The 18,458-nt window shown below is 38.5% G+C and overlaps 2 protein-coding genes across 2 annotated transcripts; both read right to left on the bottom strand.

The window, feature by feature from the left end:
* Positions 1–4,286: 4,286 nt before the first annotated feature.
* Positions 4,287–6,309, bottom strand: LOC105919120 (granzyme B). The gene is made up of 5 exons (XM_036139548.1): positions 5,814–6,309; positions 5,558–5,702; positions 5,216–5,357; positions 4,709–4,969; positions 4,287–4,572 (listed from the first exon to the last, which is right to left on the bottom strand). Exons 1-5 carry the CDS (start codon positions 5,863–5,865, stop codon positions 4,417–4,419), a joined length of 756 nt encoding a protein of 251 aa, XP_035995441.1. The 5' UTR covers positions 5,866–6,309; the 3' UTR covers positions 4,287–4,416.
* A 6,671-nt stretch (positions 6,310–12,980) lies between these two features.
* LOC105919170 (UDP-glucuronosyltransferase) lies at positions 12,981–16,991 on the bottom strand. Its single transcript, XM_012854427.3, has 5 exons — positions 16,044–16,991; positions 15,146–15,277; positions 14,820–14,907; positions 14,493–14,712; positions 12,981–13,294 (listed from the first exon to the last, which is right to left on the bottom strand). Exons 1-5 carry the CDS (start codon positions 16,902–16,904, stop codon positions 13,012–13,014), a joined length of 1,584 nt encoding a protein of 527 aa, XP_012709881.2. The 5' UTR covers positions 16,905–16,991; the 3' UTR covers positions 12,981–13,011.
* Positions 16,992–18,458: the final 1,467 nt, after the last annotated feature.

Genomic DNA, 18,458 nt, shown 5'->3' with positions numbered 1-18,458 from the left:
GGAGAGAGAGAGAGATAGATAGATAGATAGATAGATAGATAGATAGATAGATAGATAGATAGATAGATAGATAGATATAAATGCTGGAACGATTTGAAGAAAGAAAAAAAATACATAAAAAATACTCTTACCAGTGAGGGTGATCAACAGGAGAACATATATGATGGCACCTGTATGCATCATGGTTGCACAGTGAGAAAGTATGAAGTGTTTGGTTCCCAGAGCCCCACTCGAATTATTTCAAGCGGAAACCTTGTGGTATAGGTTTTGAAATAATAAATGTTGGTTGCCTACTGGCTTTGGTTGATTGGACGAACATGCTGATCATGCAGAACGCTCTGCAGCGTCTCCCGTCGGTGAACCACCGGATGCCACTGTTTGCAAGTCTTACGGTCATGATGCGTTTAATGATCGCTCGGAAAATAACGTTGCTGCATGTTAGCAACGAATTAAACTGTTTTAACGGCAGATAAAAGTGCGGGGGACAGAGGGAGCAGATATGCTAAGTGCGGGGAACATTTCCCACGCGGACTATGCGTCTTTTACGTCCATGGAAACTTGTATTGGTTTTAGGCAAAGAACAGAGTTCTCACTGTCTAGCAAAAGTATTCGTACCCACCAATACTTTTAGTGGGAAAAAAGTGCCAGTACCCCCCCCCCCCCCCCCCCACACACACACACACACACTTAATGCCATACAAATATGGGATAGAAACATGGGTAGTATTTTTATCTAGATATATCTATTGGTCTATAGATCAATAGTTTTATGGCACAGAAATTAAAAAGAACAAAGCCAGTTCTGAATCAAATCCATATGTCCCAAATTCAAAGTTTCCCAAACCCATTTTTTTTTAACTCAAGCCCCCTGGCATTAACATTGACATGAAAATAAAGTTGAAAATAAATGAATAAAGATATAAACAAAAGATCTTTAAAAACATAGATAATTATATAAGATTTAAATTAGCTTATTTCTGTTATGTTTACATATGTCTTCTCAGTGTTAGGCTTGGCCTCTACAAATCACACTACAAAGCATGTGCTTAGGAGACCCACATAGCTAGAAGCTTCCCTGATCTTACCTTTTATCTGAAGATATGTCCCAGGCCTTTGTCCAGCATCAGATTCTCCTGTGGGTGCCCTAATGCTAGCTTGTGGAATCCAACCGCCATGTTCTTGTGTAGTGAAGAACTGTTCAGAATGCTGCTGTTCTCATTCAACTCAGATTCAGTTCATGTCATCTTTGAGCCCTTTTGGAGCCAGGTCCACATCATAGCAGTGATTGTTTTCCTCCATTTTTTTCCTCTTTCATCCAAATATAAATCAAGCATTGTGCAACAAAACCATGGGTTTCTTTTGAGGCATTTAGTTTTTAAATCAACAAATAGGCTACAAGATGTAAACCATGGAGAGGTCAGGAGGGCGGGGGTGCTAGTAGAAGTCCCAGTACCCACTTGATCTTTATTCACAGAGTGTAACATCACAGCCAAAAATGTTCAGTGTATTATTTAGATTTTATGATAAACCAGCGCAAAGTAGCACATAACTATAAAGTGAGAGAAAAATAATAAAGTTTTCTTTAACATTTTTTTTAAATAAAAAACTGCATGGTTTGACATGCATTTGTATTCACTTCCCAACACCATACACTCCCTTTAGTCTAATAGACCTAAATGGAGTGACATAACAATTAACTTCATAGATTTTTTTTTCTTCCAGTTTACAGTTGTGTGCAACTTTGTGTTGGTCTATTACAAAAACAACTAGTAAAAAACATTTAAGTTTTCAAATGTAACATCACAAAATGTGAAAAGGTAAACACGTGTTTGATCTTAATTTAAAAATATGTTTTATATCTGCATGTGTTTCATGAATTATATTAAATTAAGATCTACAAACCAGACTATTAAAGGAATACGTTAGGGATTAATGAATAAAGGATCAAGCTCTTTTTATTTTTTCCAACTTTATAAGCCAAACGACGTTTATCCAAATGCATGTCCACTAGGTGGTGCTTCAGAGCAATAAAGTGGGACACTTATTAAGCCATCTCATTGTCACTCCCTACTCGTCATATGTGTAGGGTGTCCTCGTAGAATACCAGGGGCGTAGGAAGGTTTTAAAATGTGGGGGGGGGGGGCAAATAAGATAGATAAGGTATTATAGTGAAATGCACCATTAAGACAACGAAGACCTAGGAAAGGTGAAATGCAGCCCTATTTAACATGTTTAATGAGCATGCTGATTAAAGAAGCAATCAGTACATCTACATCTATGTCAGCACTGTAGGCTTAAGAATTATTTTTTCGAGGCGCATCATTATCTTAGGAGGTATTTACCAAACAAAGAACTACCCCAAGAGGCATAGGTAACCACAGGTCATTAAACTTAAGGTTGTGCATAAAATGTAATTGAGTTACTCAATTTTGGATGATAAGGGAAAACAACAGATATTGACAGATTTAATTTGGTATTGTCTCAAAGACAAAGAACAATGTTTAAATATACAATTATTACATACTGTTCAATAAATGATAAGCTTTTTTAATTAAGAGTAATTTTCATTTGAAGGTCCTTTTTATGGGGGCCGCCATCTTGGTGAAGAACAGTACTGCCCCTCCCAGTTTGTGACGTCACTGTGCGGTATCGGCTGTAGAGCAAGTCCCAATGTCCTATCTGTCCCCTTGTAAATAAATATCCGTTTTCATGCCAAAATATTTTTTTAACCTCTTAAACAAAGATAGACGTGGTATTAAGCATTTAAATTTAAATTGATACTAATTTTACATTTTAGAGACATAAAAAGACAACAAATAAGCAATAAAGTACGGTTTATGGTTTGGGTTCTGCAATGTTATAAGATGAGTATAAAACTCATCTTTAGAATCAATCTCTGCTCAAAATGGTGATCTGCACCGCCTAATCTACTTTCAGCAGTTATCATCAGTTATTGCAACTGTAAACTGCAGAAAATACGGCCAGATCAGCTCTTTCTGAGTTTCCTCTCTGTTCCTGTCACGATGAGCTGCAGTGCGTTAAGAGGCGGAGGGATATTTCGGCATCACTTAGTTTAGACCCCAAACAATCAACTTCACTTTCAGAAACAAGCCCAAAGTTTAAGGGGTGGGGCTAGGCCTCGAATTTGAATTTGACCTACAAAATTCCATGTTTTAAGTTTCACATTTAAAAGGGCTAATTTATTTATTTATTTTTTCATTTCAAGTGTTTTATAAATGAACATAACAACAAGGTTATGTGGCCTGCATGCTATCTGGCTCGAGACAGCATGCAACCTGTCCTGGGCGGGAAGGTGGAGAAATCGTCTGCTGCAGCTTCTTGTCTTGTCTTCTTGTCTGCCTGCAAATCATCATCATCCACCAAAGTTCGTCCTGCAACATTACCATGGCTGCTTGTCCCGTCATCTACTCTTGACCTTTTCTGTTGATTTTTAGGGCTGAAATATGACAAAATACTTTGTTGACGTTCATGCTGCCACACGTTCTCATTCATTACTTGGTTAACTAGCAGCTGCTCTTTCAGGTAAATAGCTAGATCCAGTAGGTTAGACTATTGTTTTTAAACTTGTGCCATCTACTGTCTGGACTCGTGAGTGGGTATTAGTTTACTTTAACCGCTTCGAGCAGAAAACGTATTAATACTCTTTAAAAATAGACAACAAAAAATGTAATTAACAGATGTGAAGGACAAAAAAAATAAAAAGGGCTAATTAAACCAAACTTGGTATTATTGATCCCTGTCAGGTCACCAACAGTTCTATGTGGTCAAATGCTGGCATCATCAAAGCCACCCTCCCTTGGGAACAGCAAGTCATTTTTTTTTGGGTTGGAAATGTCCCCTATTAACCTCATCAGCTTGAAACTGTCAGACAACAGTCGTTTTCATTGGAAAGCATTGCAGTGGCGGCATGGCAGTAGTGGCAGGGCGAAGTGGGGCGCCATGGCATGGCCATACATTTGGCTCTAGTTTCCATGTAGATCATCAGATCTGGACCAAGAACAATGTGAGTGATCCTTGTCCAACCCCACACAAGAATCCAGCACCCCCTAGCATCTATCTATCCATCTATCTATCTATACATATATATATATATATATATATATATATATATATATATATATATATATATATATATATATATATATATATATATATAGTCACATTCTTTAAATGACAAAAGTGCAAACAAGAGAATGTTGTAATTTCATTGCTGATTTGCAAAAAGGTGGCCAGCTCCTATGAGACAAAGAGATATGCTAAGAAATATTTTTATTGCAGATATTAAAAATACATGCAGTTGCATTTCAGCGCAAAGAATCCTCATGCTATTTTTTGACACTTCAATAATAGTATACCTTAATATTTCACAAGGACGAAAAGAAACCATGCTCAGCATTAGTAATTAGTATGCAACATCTTGTCGATCCAGGGAAGAAAAAAATCAACCTTCATGAAGACATGAGGATATACTGGATTGTCACATTTTTTGTCAGTGTAAGAAGTTATGCCCTGAATCTTATTTTTGCAAATTAGAGGTCCACCAGAATCACCCTAGGAAAAAAGAAAGCAGAAAAACTTGATGGTAGTTTCAGAAAGTATAAAATGTTCCCAAAAGTAATGTAGAATACATAAGCAAGGTCACTTGTGTAATTTATTGATTGATTGACAGCATGTATTAGTTCCTTACCTGGCATATTCCTCCTTTCTTCTTGGTAAACGTGGTGCAAATCATATGTTCTGAATTGAAGTCTTCTTTCCAAATATTTTTACATTTAGGGATGGACAGGGTCGTTTCAGTCCCTTCTTTCAGTACATTTGAAATAGTATCATTTGGTCCAGTAGTCCCCCAGCCCGCAACAACACAACTAACTTTGTCAGAGATTTTTTTGCCTTTCTTGGGCAGTTCAAAGGGCTTCACGTACTTATTCATTGTGGCATTATTGTCTAGCTGTAAAAGAAAACAGAGTACATCGTCAACCCACAGCAGTTCAGTTTTTATTACTATGACGCAATTTAAGAAATTATTACCATTAAATATGTCAATACATAGCTTATTAGGGCATTTGAAACAACCATAGTTGACCAAAGTGCTGAATCAGAAGAGGAACATTACAGGAAATGTGGTTTTAAGAGCTAGAAACATAGAAAATATATAGAACATAAAATTAACACATTTTTAACAGTATTTGTTTACCTTCAGCAGCATGATGTCGAAATCCAAATTTCCAGTGTTTTGTGGATACTTAAGGAACTTTGCCACTTTGATCCTTTGCTGACTTTTCTCTGCCTTGCTGAGGTCATGTGCTCCCAGCACCACCGTCATGTCACCTTCACGTCTTAAAACATGATTGTGTTTTTGGTTTTAATGAAGCCCAATAAAAACTTTTTTTTGCTATTTTCATGTTTTGTTTAGAATTATAAGCAACATTATAATTAGTTGGCTATTAACTATTAAAATATTATTTGTTACAGATCAGCTCAACTGTAAAATGATGTGTTGCATGCAAAGAACTGCATCGTAGGTAAACATACTCACAGACAGTGTGCCGCAGTTAGAACAAAATCCTTCCGAATAAGTATCCCACCACATCTATGACTGCCTTGGTACTGAAGGGACGCCATGTAGGGTCTGGAATGGGGCTTCGAAACTTTGCCTCCAAAAATGCTGCTTGCAGAAGCACCTGTGAGATGGATAAATTGTCCTTTGAGATGGGTATAAATTCTCAAATAACTTAAGAAAATGCTGGAACGATTTGAAGAAAGAAAAAAAAATACATAAAAAATACTCTTACCAGTGAGTGTGATCAACAGGAGAACATACATGATGGCGCCTGCATGCATCATGGTTGCACAGTGAGAAAGTATGAAGTGTTTGGTTCCCAGAGCCCCACTCAAATTATTTCAAGCGGAAACCTTGTGGTATAGGTTTTGAAATAATAAATGTTGATTGCCTACTGGCTTTGGTTGGTTAGACGAACATGATGCTGATCATGCAGAACGCTCTGCAGCGTCTCCCGTCGGTGAACCACCGGATGCCACTGTTTGCAAGTCTTACGGTCATGATGCGTTTAAAGATGGCTCGGAAAATAACGTTGCTGCATGTTAGTAACGAATTAAACGGTTTTAACGGCTGATGAAAGTGCGGGGGACAGAGGGAGCAGATATGCTACGTGCGGGGAACATTTGCCACGCGGACTATGCGTCTTTTACGTCCATGGAAACTTGTATTGGCTTTAGGCAGAGCACAGAGTTCTCACTTACACTGTTTAGCATTTGTACCCACCAAAACTTTTAGGGGAAAAAAGTGCCAGTACCCCCCCCCCCCCCCCCCACACACACACACACACACTTAATGCCATACAAATATGGGACAGAAACATGGGTAGTTGTGTGCAACTTCGTGTTGGTCTATTATAAAAACAACTAGTAAAAAAAAATGTTAGTTTTCAAATGTAACATCACAAAATGTGAAAAGGTAAACACGTGTTTGATCTTAATTTAAAATATTTTTTTATATCTGCACGTGTTTCGTGAATTATATAAAATTAAGATCTACAAACTATTAAAGGAATACATTAGGGATTAATTAATAAAGGATCAAGCTCTTTTTAGTTTTTCCAACTTTATAAGCCAAACGACGTTTATCCAAATGCATGTCCACTAGGTGGTGCTTCAGAGCAATAAAGTGGGACACTTATTAAGCCAACTCATTATCACTCCCTACTCGTTATATGTGCAGGGTGTCCTCGTAGAATATTATAGCAACCCAACCTACATTAAACATTTAAACAAAACAACTACATTTACATGCATTTTAAAGACATTTCTAGCGTGAAGTATTTATATATATTTTTTTAAATTCCTCGTCCAGGGATGGGAGATTTCATTCATTAGTTTAGCCAAAGATTTGAATGCGTTCTGTCTCAGAAAGACGGGAGGAAGTGACGTTTTCTGTCCACAACAAGAAACTTTTAAGTAGGAATCTGCTGTTGTGTGAATGTTGATGATATCTGGAGTGAAACGTATGCATGATAAATGTATAATCTTTGTTCAGGGAAGGGAGGCAGCCTTTCCTTTATTAGCTTCACCGAGGATGTTTTAGTACAGTCTTAGAAAGATGTGAGACGGCTATGCTCGTTGCCATCATGTCTATGGTTGCCATTGCCAACGACACAGCCTTATACGTCCCTGACGAGCACCGGCTTCCGCACCATAAGAAAATATATATTTAAGAATAAATCGCAGTTCTATCAATTTTGATGACATCTCTTGCGAAAAGTATGCATATAGGTATAATTTCCATTCAGGGAAGGTAGACAATCTTTCCTTTATTAGTTCTGCCGAAGGTTTCAGTGTCACGTGTTCTACGGCGTGTGGTCTAACTAAAGCAGGCCGCGTTCCAATTATTCTTAACCCATCCGCCGTACTTATAGAGGGAAATGCATCATTTAAAGACAGAATCTGTAATTCGTTACATTTTGATTACATTTCTTGCAAAATAATGCATAATATTTTCATAGTATTCTTTCAGAAAGTGTAGATAATATTTGTTTAGTGGTTTTCCTAACCCTAACCCCTGACCCGTTTGCTGTTTGCAGGCTACTGCTTTTTTGTCATCAAAACTTTTATTGAAAATTATAATAAATACAGACCAACATTCTGTTCACGAGTCTCCAAGAACATCAATCAACACACAATCATAGCACAAACTAACTATTACATAACTATTTAAGGAGCTGCATATTCTTTCTTGTGCTATTATACACCCTGTTGCATGTAAATTGGAGGTTCTGATAAATAAAATATGATGTGCAGCATCAACTGGCAAGCGAGTATCTATCTGACATATTATTTAAGGAATAAACACATAACTTGATACATTTATAGCCCTGGGGTGGCCAAGGGTTCTATTTCGTATATAATACTATCACATGAGCCACACATCAGTCTATTGCTCATGCATTCCTTGATGGGAAGCCTCATTAAACTTTTCCTGACACAAAGTAGTCTAAAGGTTATTTAAATATAGTGTCTACAAGAAGGGACAGAGCAGACGGGACATCTTGAAGAAACTGTGGTCAGTGTCTGTAGCGAGATACCGCAGATCTTTTCTGTTGTGTAATCTGTTATCTCTTCTGCCATTATCTGTTGGGGTAGCATCAGATGCAATTGATTTGAAGCATCAGAGTAACTGACTTGAAGAAAGCTTCATCTTCTAAATAGAAAGCTGACTGTTCTGGGGACTCCTCTAGAACCTCAGGAGATGGTTTTACACAGAAATATTCTTCATAAAACAAAGAACTTTATGGACAACTCTGAGCATCCTCTTCATCAGATTGTCATACAACAACAGAGTGTCTTCAGTGAGAAGTTTCTCTCGATCCACTGTAAGATAGACCACTACAGTAGATCCTTCCTGCATGCAGCCATGCTCAGCTCATTGAGGAAACTCTAATAACAGTTATAACAGCTGTCAATTTCCCTTTGGAATTCAGAATGTATTTTTTTAAATTCAATCTAATTAAGAAAGAAGAATAAGTACACATTACAGTAATAATATTATTTTCTCAAAATAAATGATTAAAATGTATCCTTAATTCAAAATCTCCCTGCAAAAGTGTTGAGCACAGATTTATCTGTTGTAGCAGCTATCGAGCTGACTGCACTTTCACATGTTACCGTTTCTGTTGTTTCCTGGTTTCAAGTAAACATTGAAGCACAATCCTGCTTATAAAGTTATACCTCAGCTATTTCAGAAATTAGAATCTAATTTTACACATTTAGCATATGTACCTGACATTCATAAGCCTAAAACAAATGCACAGTTTATACTCCAGACTGTCAGGATGCAGCTTGTAGGCTGCATTCTGAGCCTCTCTGCCTCTCTCCCTCTCTCCCTTCCCTGCGCAGGATGATTGGTTTCACCTGTCATGCTGCAATCAACCTCCAACTGTTCCCACCTGTTTCCACCACTATTTCTACTCACCTCAGTCTGTTCTTGCTCGCCGGTCCGTAAGTGTTCTACTCTTGTTCAGTCGCGGCCAGTAATCCTCTGTCACCCAGAGACTTTGCTTCTGCTCTGTTTTACTCAGTCTTAGCCAGAATCTCAGCTTCACCTCAGTCACAGTCAGAGACTTTTCTCCAGCTCAGCCACAGCCAGAAACGCTGTTTCAGCTCCGTCACTGCCTGAGACCCTGTTTCCAGCGCAGCCCACAGTCAAGGACTCATCAGCTCCTGGTGCTCTTCCTTGGTCTCCAGTCCTCCAGCTCCAGCACTCACCACCTGCTCCAGCCCTGTAAAATCTCAGGTTTTCATCCTCCACAACTCACCTTCTTAAATAAACTCTAATTGTGTTCAGTTTGTGTGGTCGTGCTTGGGTTCATGAAGACAACTCATGACACAAACTCCCAATGGTAGTTGGAAAGCCTTCACACAGACACCAAATAAGAGCCAATACCACATGTTTATATATGAGTGTATAGTTAGACGTAAGGCTCTCCTGACAGGAATTAAATAGATCCGGGCCTAGTATAGGTAAAGGATGATTTTGGGATCCATCTGCTTGCAGATTACTAAAGACTGTTAAAACCCACTTTAAAAGTCAAGGGGACAGGAGAGCATGAGAGTCTAGGTTACTCACATGCAAAAGGGTCTACAAGTTAGCCAAATTCAAAAACTCCACACACACACTAGACAAAGGCTTCCCCCGCCAATCTAAATAATGGAATTAGGATGTTAAAACCATTCTTATGGCCACAGGTGCATAAACTAAAACACCAGGTATGCAGACTGTTTCTAAAACTCCTTAGAATTTTCAATTAGTTTTGAAGACAATAAAGATAGCAGCCTCGAAACAGCAAACAGGGTTAGGAAAACCACTATAGAAATATTATGTACACTTTCAGAAAGAATAATATGAAAATAGTATTCATACCATTGCTAGAAAAGTCATTAAAATGTAACAAAATGAAGATCTTGTCTTTAAATTATGCATTTCCCTCTATAAGTACGGTGGATGGATTGAGAGTAATTGGAATGCGGCCTGCTTTTAGTCAACCTACACACCGTAGAACACATGACACTGAAACCTTCGGCAGAACTAATAAAGTAGATTGTCTACCTTCCCTGCACGAAGATTATAACTATATTCTGCATACCTTTCGCTGAAGATCTCATCAAAATGCATAGAACTGCGATCATTTCGTTAAATATTGTTTTCATGAATACAGAAGTCGGTGCACGTCGGTGACGTATATGGCTGAGTCCTCCCCCCCCATATAACCTTTGTTTAACATTTTACAGCTCAAATAGGTACCATTTACAGTGAAAATCAAATCTTGCATTACAAAGGACGAGAAAAAGTCTTTCTCAAAGTCAAGAAAGTTGAAATTAATCAGAAAACAAAGACATTTGCCAGCATTTTCTTTTATACAGAACTTACAGATTTCAGTTATTTTTTCTAGTGGGTCATATTGGGCCTACATCTAAAGGAACGACATTTATGTAAATAATATTTGCCCAGTATATTTAGATTGTTGACACCACATTCACTATTAACAATCTTATTAAAAATCCCAAATTTTTTCTATCAGCCTCTCTGCCCGCTCGGACACTTTCTCCTCTGTTACCTGCTTGCTTGGATTTTCCTGTCTTTAACTTTTTAATCTCCTAATCTCCTTCTTTAATCTCCTGCATCCATGGCTTCATGCGAGGGACTTATTTTCATTAACAACTTGTTTTATTCGCACAATGCAGTGTTTGTCTTAACACGCGCAGCCTGTTGCTTCTCCTTATCTCATTCATTAAAAGCCCAACTTCCCCGGTTCTGAGATTTTGTAGGAAAAGAGAAACAAATTATCAGAGACAAACATTTAAAATATGCACATTTATTACCATTAGAATTCCAAGGAAGACAAAAACTTACATTACCATAACACCACATTTAGTATATTAACTGACCTCCCACTCCATGGTGTTGTAAGTCCTTGTCTAAAGCACCCAACATGTGTTTCCCCGTTTAATAGTCTGCAGAGCCCCTCCTGATTAGTTGGGGGGGGGGGGGGGGGGGGGGGGGGGGAGTGAGGGCCCAGTTATTTATGCTCCAGGTTCTACCTACTCTGAAACAAAGGAAATCTGTTCTTCCCTTCCCTTTAGGAAGTAAGGCTGATTCATCACCCAAATGTCCTTTTAGGACTCAACCCAGATGACCTCAAGAACCATAAAATAGCTTTCAAACCTTAGAGGCAAACACCCTGTGAATTGTGTCTGTTGTCCTCCGCCTGTGTAGACTCCCAGCTATTTGTAATATTTGTATGTCTCTTTGGGTTTTAAGAAAAATATGTTAACACAAACATTGTATATTTCCATTACAGTCTACACCAAGAGACAGCTTCCTGTGATTCAGAAAGACTTGTTTAGTGCCTCAATAAATGGGTTTTTACCCACATGATCATATCTTTTCTTGTTTTGTTTGTTATTTTTTATCTTATTTTATTTTTTGCAGTACGTCTTGAGCAACAGAGATAAGGTAAATGTCACCATGTCATGTTTCTTGGTAAAACAGGCCACTTTTTTCTTTGTAGCAACAGGTCATGTCGCAGCTTGTCCCAGACTGGATCCTCCAAATCTCATCACTTCAATCTAAAGTTTTACAGCGTTGGTTATATCCCATTTTTTAAAAACCAATAAATACAGCAAAGGTTGGGTAAGAAATGACATTTCCTTCTCCCTTACCAAGTTTTTTTTTTTTTTTTTTTGGCTCTGCTAAAGTGAATATACTCAGGAAGCGTAAAATACATTTGGCTTGGTGCAAACAGTTTAATTAAGTTACCTATGATGATGCAGGCAGGGGCATCTATTAATGAAACAGTGGCTGTTTCAACAGTTGCTCCTTTAATATAGCCCAAGGTCTATGAATCGTTCTCAAAGGCATTCAGAGTAAGCTTCCTAGATTTGAAGATGCGTTAAAGCTATGAGTTAGCTGCCATCTCAAGCTACATAGCAGCAACTGTTTAGTTGTCATGGGTTGACCCATGATCAATTACAGAAAAAAAAGGCTTTTGTATCCACATCGGGTTGTGCCCGCATCATTTCTTATCATCCCTAATAAAAATGTCCTAAAAGACATAAAATACACTAATATTTTAATGAAATTGCAAAGTGTTACGTATAAATAAAAATCCATACTTGAATTAAGGGTACTGCTTAATTAAGTGAGATGAGGGAATCAACATTAAGGAATATACTTTTTTTTAACCAAATCATAAATGCCAAGCTTGTTGATACCCTCAGCACGTTTATTGAATGGAATACTTCCCTCCTTTTTATGTTGTTCAGAGTAGCAAAAAACTTTTAATGAATTTCTTTGGATTTCATGTATCTGTGACACATGAATATGGTTTCCTACAGGAGCCAAATAGTTTTTGCTATTTGCTACTTAAACTGGACTTTGTGCCATTAAAAAGAATCCGGTGTGTCTTGGTTTTCATAAAACAGGAAATGACTACAAAAAATAGCAACAAATCCAATAACAGTAAAACAATAAATAAAATGGAATGATGGCAAATTATATATTGTTAGTTTTTTTTTGTAAATCTTCCAATAATGTGGAGGTCTACATCAGTAAAAGTTGACAACTATTAGAAAACAAAACCTGTCTGTATATTCAATTCCACCAATATACCTGTGAAACAGAGACAGAAACTTGCCTCTTAATCAAACTGTCAGGAGCCATTCAAGAAACTCCCACATATGATTCCAAAATGTATAAATGAATTTAAATAGGTCTTGATATTTTTATTCAAATTGAATTATTTGGTGTTGACTTAAGAAAAAAATAAACCAGTGCCAGCTTTTTTCTTTTTTTTTTAAACGTGTTCTGGCCAAATACAGACATGGCTTAGAAAAATACAGTCACCTTTACACACTTTACAGTACGCCAGGCAAAGAAACTTCACAGCTGTGTTCAAACTATTTACTTTATGACAGACACTATTCAGATTTCTTCTTGGCACTTCTCTTCCCGCAACACTTGCGAGTGCAGAACAAGCAGGATTTCAGTGTCACCCACAAAACGGTGACAAAAATAAAAACTAGAAAGCCGATAACGTCCAGGCTGTGGTACTGAAACCAGTTCAAGTCATGCGCGGCTACTCTTAGATGTGGCGCTCCCTTGTGTCTCATTACAAACTCGGACCAAAAAACAGCCAGGTCCAAGGGCTCAACAGGTCGGTCCAGGTGGATCTGGGACAGCTTCACCATTCGTTCTTTGTATCTGCAGAGAAGACATAATTTGTTGAGTTGGGAGGGTTGGACGGGATAGGGTGAAAAGTCTGTAATTCACGATATTTTCTCCATTAGTTGATATTTTTCATTCTCATTCCAACCTTGAAAATACTTAAATTCGATTCCTGGATTCAAGCTTTTTTTATTTTGAAGTGGGTTTGTGCATTATTTATGACCAGAAAATCTCCCCTCCAGTGGTCAGTGAGCAGCATGCTTTTAGTTTAGAGAGGCAGATTGGATGGCTTTGCTAGCCATGCTAAGCACAGGGAAACAACATTCTCCAAGAGTGGAAGGAGCAAAAACGACATATTATTTGCAATAGATTACAAAATAAATCACACCACTTGAGCTCTTCCACATTTTTACCATAACAACCACAAACATCAGAGTATTTTATGTGATAGGCCAACTCAAAGTAGTGCATAATTGTGAAATTGAAGGTGTATTATGCATTTTTAACCAAAAAAACAGAAAACTGTAGCCTGAATTTATATTCTGCAACTCCATAAAATCCAGTGCAACCAATTGCTTTGTAAGATTGCCTAATAAGTAACTAATCCTTACTTTGTGTAATTTAATCTCAGTTTCAAATATATACGCAACTGTATTCATGTTATAAATACACCTGTTTGGTGAAGTCCTCAGAGGTTTTTTGCAGAACATTAGTCAGCACATGGCATCATGACGGCTAAGGAACACAATGCACAGCTCGGGGTAAAGATCTTTCCAAAGGTTTAAAGAAGAACTTGGTTGTAAACAATATTACAAGATTGGAAAATTATGGAGCAGTGTTCCATCCATTATTTTAAATTCAAAAGAATCTGGGTAAGAGTAAATAAAGAGTTTCCAATAATATCAAAAAGTTGATGCTCGTATCAATCCTGTCTGACCGAGTCTGAACTATTTTGCAAAGAAAACTTATATAAGAAAAATCCTTCACCAGATGTAAAGTTGTTAGAAGCAAACTTTAAAGGACTTGCAGCCGTAACGGCAGCAGATGTTGGTTAGAACTTTGGTTCTAACTAATTGAATTGAATTGAATTGAGGGGGTTGAAACATATGCATGCCATACTTGGTCAAATCTTAATGGTAAGAATTTAGAAAATCAGGTGTGGCTTTCCTTCTGCTTTAAAATGATGCACTTCCTTGTATGAAATGGAAACGTGTTCTCCAAGTTAGTTTCTTACCCTTTGTCGTAGATCACTTCTTTCAGTGCATCCACCAATTTTTCAGTTGTCATATCGAACACATTGAGCTTCGCAGCAACACCGCGAGACACCATTCGGTGTACATTGTCCCCCTGGTCCCCAAAGAGTGGAAACATCAGCATGGGAACACCATTACAGACACCTTCATAGATACCATGGCTCCCACCATGAGTCATGAAGACTTTAGCCTTGGGGTGGGCTGTAGGGCAAAATAAATCACAACTAGTTTATTCAGTCGCCAAATACCATACAATATGTTTTTTTATTATTATTATTTTAAACTTATCTGTGTCCCATCAAACACACCTAGGAGATCATTCTGAGGCAACCATTTCATAAGTTTGACGTTCTTGGGCACATCTTTGGGTAAATCGCCTGTGTATCTCCAAACAACCTGCAACACAAATCAGACCAGCTCATTAACCTGTGCAAACCGCTTAGCACCGGATGATCAGTCTAGCATGTGTGCAGCAAAGCAGGGAACAAAGTCCAATAGTTCAACTGGATACAACCTCCAGCATTTGTGCTGTATGTGAACATTTCAGGGCACTGTAAAGCCATTGGTTAAAATGAAACTTTAGAGCGTACATAGATTGAACCAATGTAAAATAGTAGGAATCATGTAAAATTACCCTCTGAGGAATTTTTCGGAAGGCGTCAAAGAACATCTTGGCCTTATCTTCGGGCATGTTGGACACCATTGAGCCCAGCGTAAAGACAATGAAGCCATCGTCTCCTGAGCCATCCACAAATTCCTTCAGGTCCTGCAGCAAAGTTGGAGAAATCAGAAAAATGATCACAAAAACATTGAGACATAAGAAAAGGCCTACGTGACTACATTGTTGCATGCATAAAAGCTGCATGTATCTGATAAAAACATCAAAGAACTGTCAGCATAACTGTTTCTGTGCCTAAACAAATACACCTATTGTTTTTGCAAACTACTTGATCCCTGTTGACACAGCGAGGCCCCTCATCTCCTGTTTGGATATAGTCCAGAAATCTGGATTACGTCGCTCTCAAACATTAGTGCACGAGAAAGCAAACCATTCTGCCGCAAGCATAATTCCTAAAACAATCAAACCTATCTGCAGAGTTTAACCGTGTGTATCAGTTTGTTTCTGTGGCACATTAGATTTGGGTGCGATTTCTATTTTATTTTGCCATTTAGAAAATTAATTATACAAAATTATGTATAATTACAGTAAAGTTTAGCTGAGATTTGAGCATTTTTATGACTATCTCCATGACTCATAAAAACATGTAACACGGGGAACAAAACTGGAATGCGAAGGTTTAAGGTGTGGAAAAAAAATATTTGTTTACAGATATAAAGAGGCAATGTCTGGGTATTAAATAGGGGTAAGCTTAATAGAATCTTAACGGTCCCGTTAATTGTACAAACATATGTTGGCAGGACACACTTTTACCTCGACTTGCTCAAAATCAAAGCTTGTGTTAAACAGTTTGGCCGTAAGTGGATCCAGATGGATTAGATTCTTTTTCTTACACATAAATCTGGATACTCACTGCTGGAAGAGGAGCTGTCTTTGCGCAGTTGATCCCGCCTATTAAAACCATGTTTGGCATGAGAGGTTTAGGCCAATCAAACACAAAGTCATATCTAAGAAGCCAGATGGCCCCGTGGCTTATGAGTTCCTTGTAAGACATGCCATCCTGGATGCGTCTGCTGACAAGGTCGTCAAAGTGTTTGTACAGGACGGTGCATACGTATGACTCGAGAAAAGACATCAGCATGTTTTTCATCCTCTGCGGGAAGTTCATTTGGTCTGTGTTACCAGAGAAAAACTTAGGGACGTAGGAAACAGGAGAGGGGCACTTGTTAGCTTTAATGTCCAGCTCGCAGGGAAGCCCACGCAAAAAATACACAGCTGGGATGGAAAACAGATGAGCCAGTACGGATCCACAAGGAAGGAAAGGGTCTGTAAGCATGACATCAAATCCCTCTCCCCTGAGCTTATCCATCAATGGCTTGTTGTCCAGTAAAGCGTCACATCCTACTGACTGGAGAGACGTAAACTGCACCAAACGGTCAATATTGACAAATAAATCTCCCATTCCAGGCTGCCCGTCGAAAAGTCCTGCCCTGAGGTTGTTCATGTTCTCATCCAGTTCAGCTTGAGTATATGGTACTTTGTAGACTTCAGTCGTGTAGCCGTCAGAACCTTGGATCAACAGGCTGCTTTCGGGTACCAGGACCTTGACCTCGTGGCCTCTGCGGCTCAGCTCCTTCACCAGTATCTTCATGCTTAGCCAGTGGCTTCCATCCACGGGCATAACCAGCACCTTCCCCCCCTGAACGGGCCCCAGACCAAGGCAGCATAGCCAAGCCAGCAGTCCCGCTGCAGGAAACCACACCCCGCTTCTCATTGCCTCCTCTCTGCGCTGCAAGCGGAGCTTTGTGTGAGAGTCGGTGCTGCCTGTTGTTGAGGGGTGGCTCTTTGTGACGGAATGAGGGTTTGTGTGTGTTGAAATTCTGTAGGAAGTGTGGGCTGCATTTTAAGTCAAGCTGTTATATAACCCCAGGAAGAGACGGAGTAGATTCCCTGCGCTCTGTAGGGGAAGTGTCAGCCTACAGTGTGTGTCTTCAGTTAATCATTGCTTTCCATGACTTGTACATGACTGTTCCCCATGGATTCTCATTATATCCCATTGATCATAACGCAGTAAATGCTTTTTTTAATATAAATACCTTTGTGTTGTAAGTCTTTCTGCTGTATTTTGTGGTGAAAAGTCTTGAAACTATTATGTTTTAGAAGGTGCAAGTCATCGCGTGACTTCATGCACTGCCTGTAAAGTTGAGCAAAGTCCTTTGTTTACTTTATCTGCTCCTGTACCTCGTAAGCATTAGAAGCAGCAATACCTGTCTTTCGTCTCACGCACACTGGTGTAGCCGCTGGTTTTGTTGCGAGAGAGGTGGCGTGCGAAGCCACATGTAATAGGAAACCTACTCCCCTCTTTCAAGAGGAAGTTGATACTATCAAACCAGTAATTCCTGGAATTTTAGCATTGGTTGCTACTTGCTTTAACCCAGTGATCTAATTCTGTGGGTAACCAATGTTCCTGTTACATTTTACAAATCTGCCAAAAGCTCAGTCAGATTTTAAAGGAGAAGAGGACAATGTTTGTGGTTTCATTGTTCTAGATTGCAAAGTCAGCAGATCTGTTCCACACCATTTTATAAACTGTATGACTATAAAGCCACAGTACTTCCCCCAAAATCTTAGTAATGTGAGCAAATAATATTTCATGAAGGTTAAAACAGCATTGAGATTTCTATGCATTAAAGTCTATTATTATTTACAATTAGGACTAAATTGTTCCACGATCCATAAAAAAATCCTCTGTGGATTCACTAAATAATTATTCTGTAGCTTTTTAATGGACATGTAAAGTACTGATTGGTATTAATTTGTGCTGCAAGGTCTTGTGAATTTTAAAAGCCCACAAAATAACTTTTTAAAATCAAGTTACTTGATTTCTGTCTTATGGTCCACATAAAGGTAGAGTCGGCAATTCTTCCGGAAATGCAAGTAAGAAATCTCCCAGTTACAATCTCGTCTTATTTATTTCTTCTGAGGCCTCTTTCTTCTTATCATAAACTTCTAAAAGAGTTTGCCTCTTGCAAAGTTATATATGGTAAGAGCAGTGGAGCTACAATGAACGGCTAACACCGAAGCTAGCTGGATGCATAAACACTAGAAGTGCGCATGCGCAACCAGCAAGTGGAAACGAAGAAGGAACATGGACACACATTAGCGTTGTTTGGTCAGTTTTTACAGTCCTGCAGCTCTCACAGTGGTCTAACTCTTTTGTTCCCTTTTTTGAATACATTATGTATTGACTACTCTCAGGAGGGAAGGGCCATTTAACCCAGTATAACAAATAGTGTTTCTGAACAGGATTACTAACTATACCTTTAAG

This window comes from Fundulus heteroclitus, chromosome 7 (assembly GCF_011125445.2).
Source record: "Fundulus heteroclitus isolate FHET01 chromosome 7, MU-UCD_Fhet_4.1, whole genome shotgun sequence".
Classification (NCBI taxonomy): Eukaryota; Metazoa; Chordata; class Actinopteri; order Cyprinodontiformes; family Fundulidae; genus Fundulus; species Fundulus heteroclitus.
The sequence above is the reverse complement of the archived record's forward strand: the minus strand, read 5'-3'. Positions and strand labels throughout refer to the sequence as shown.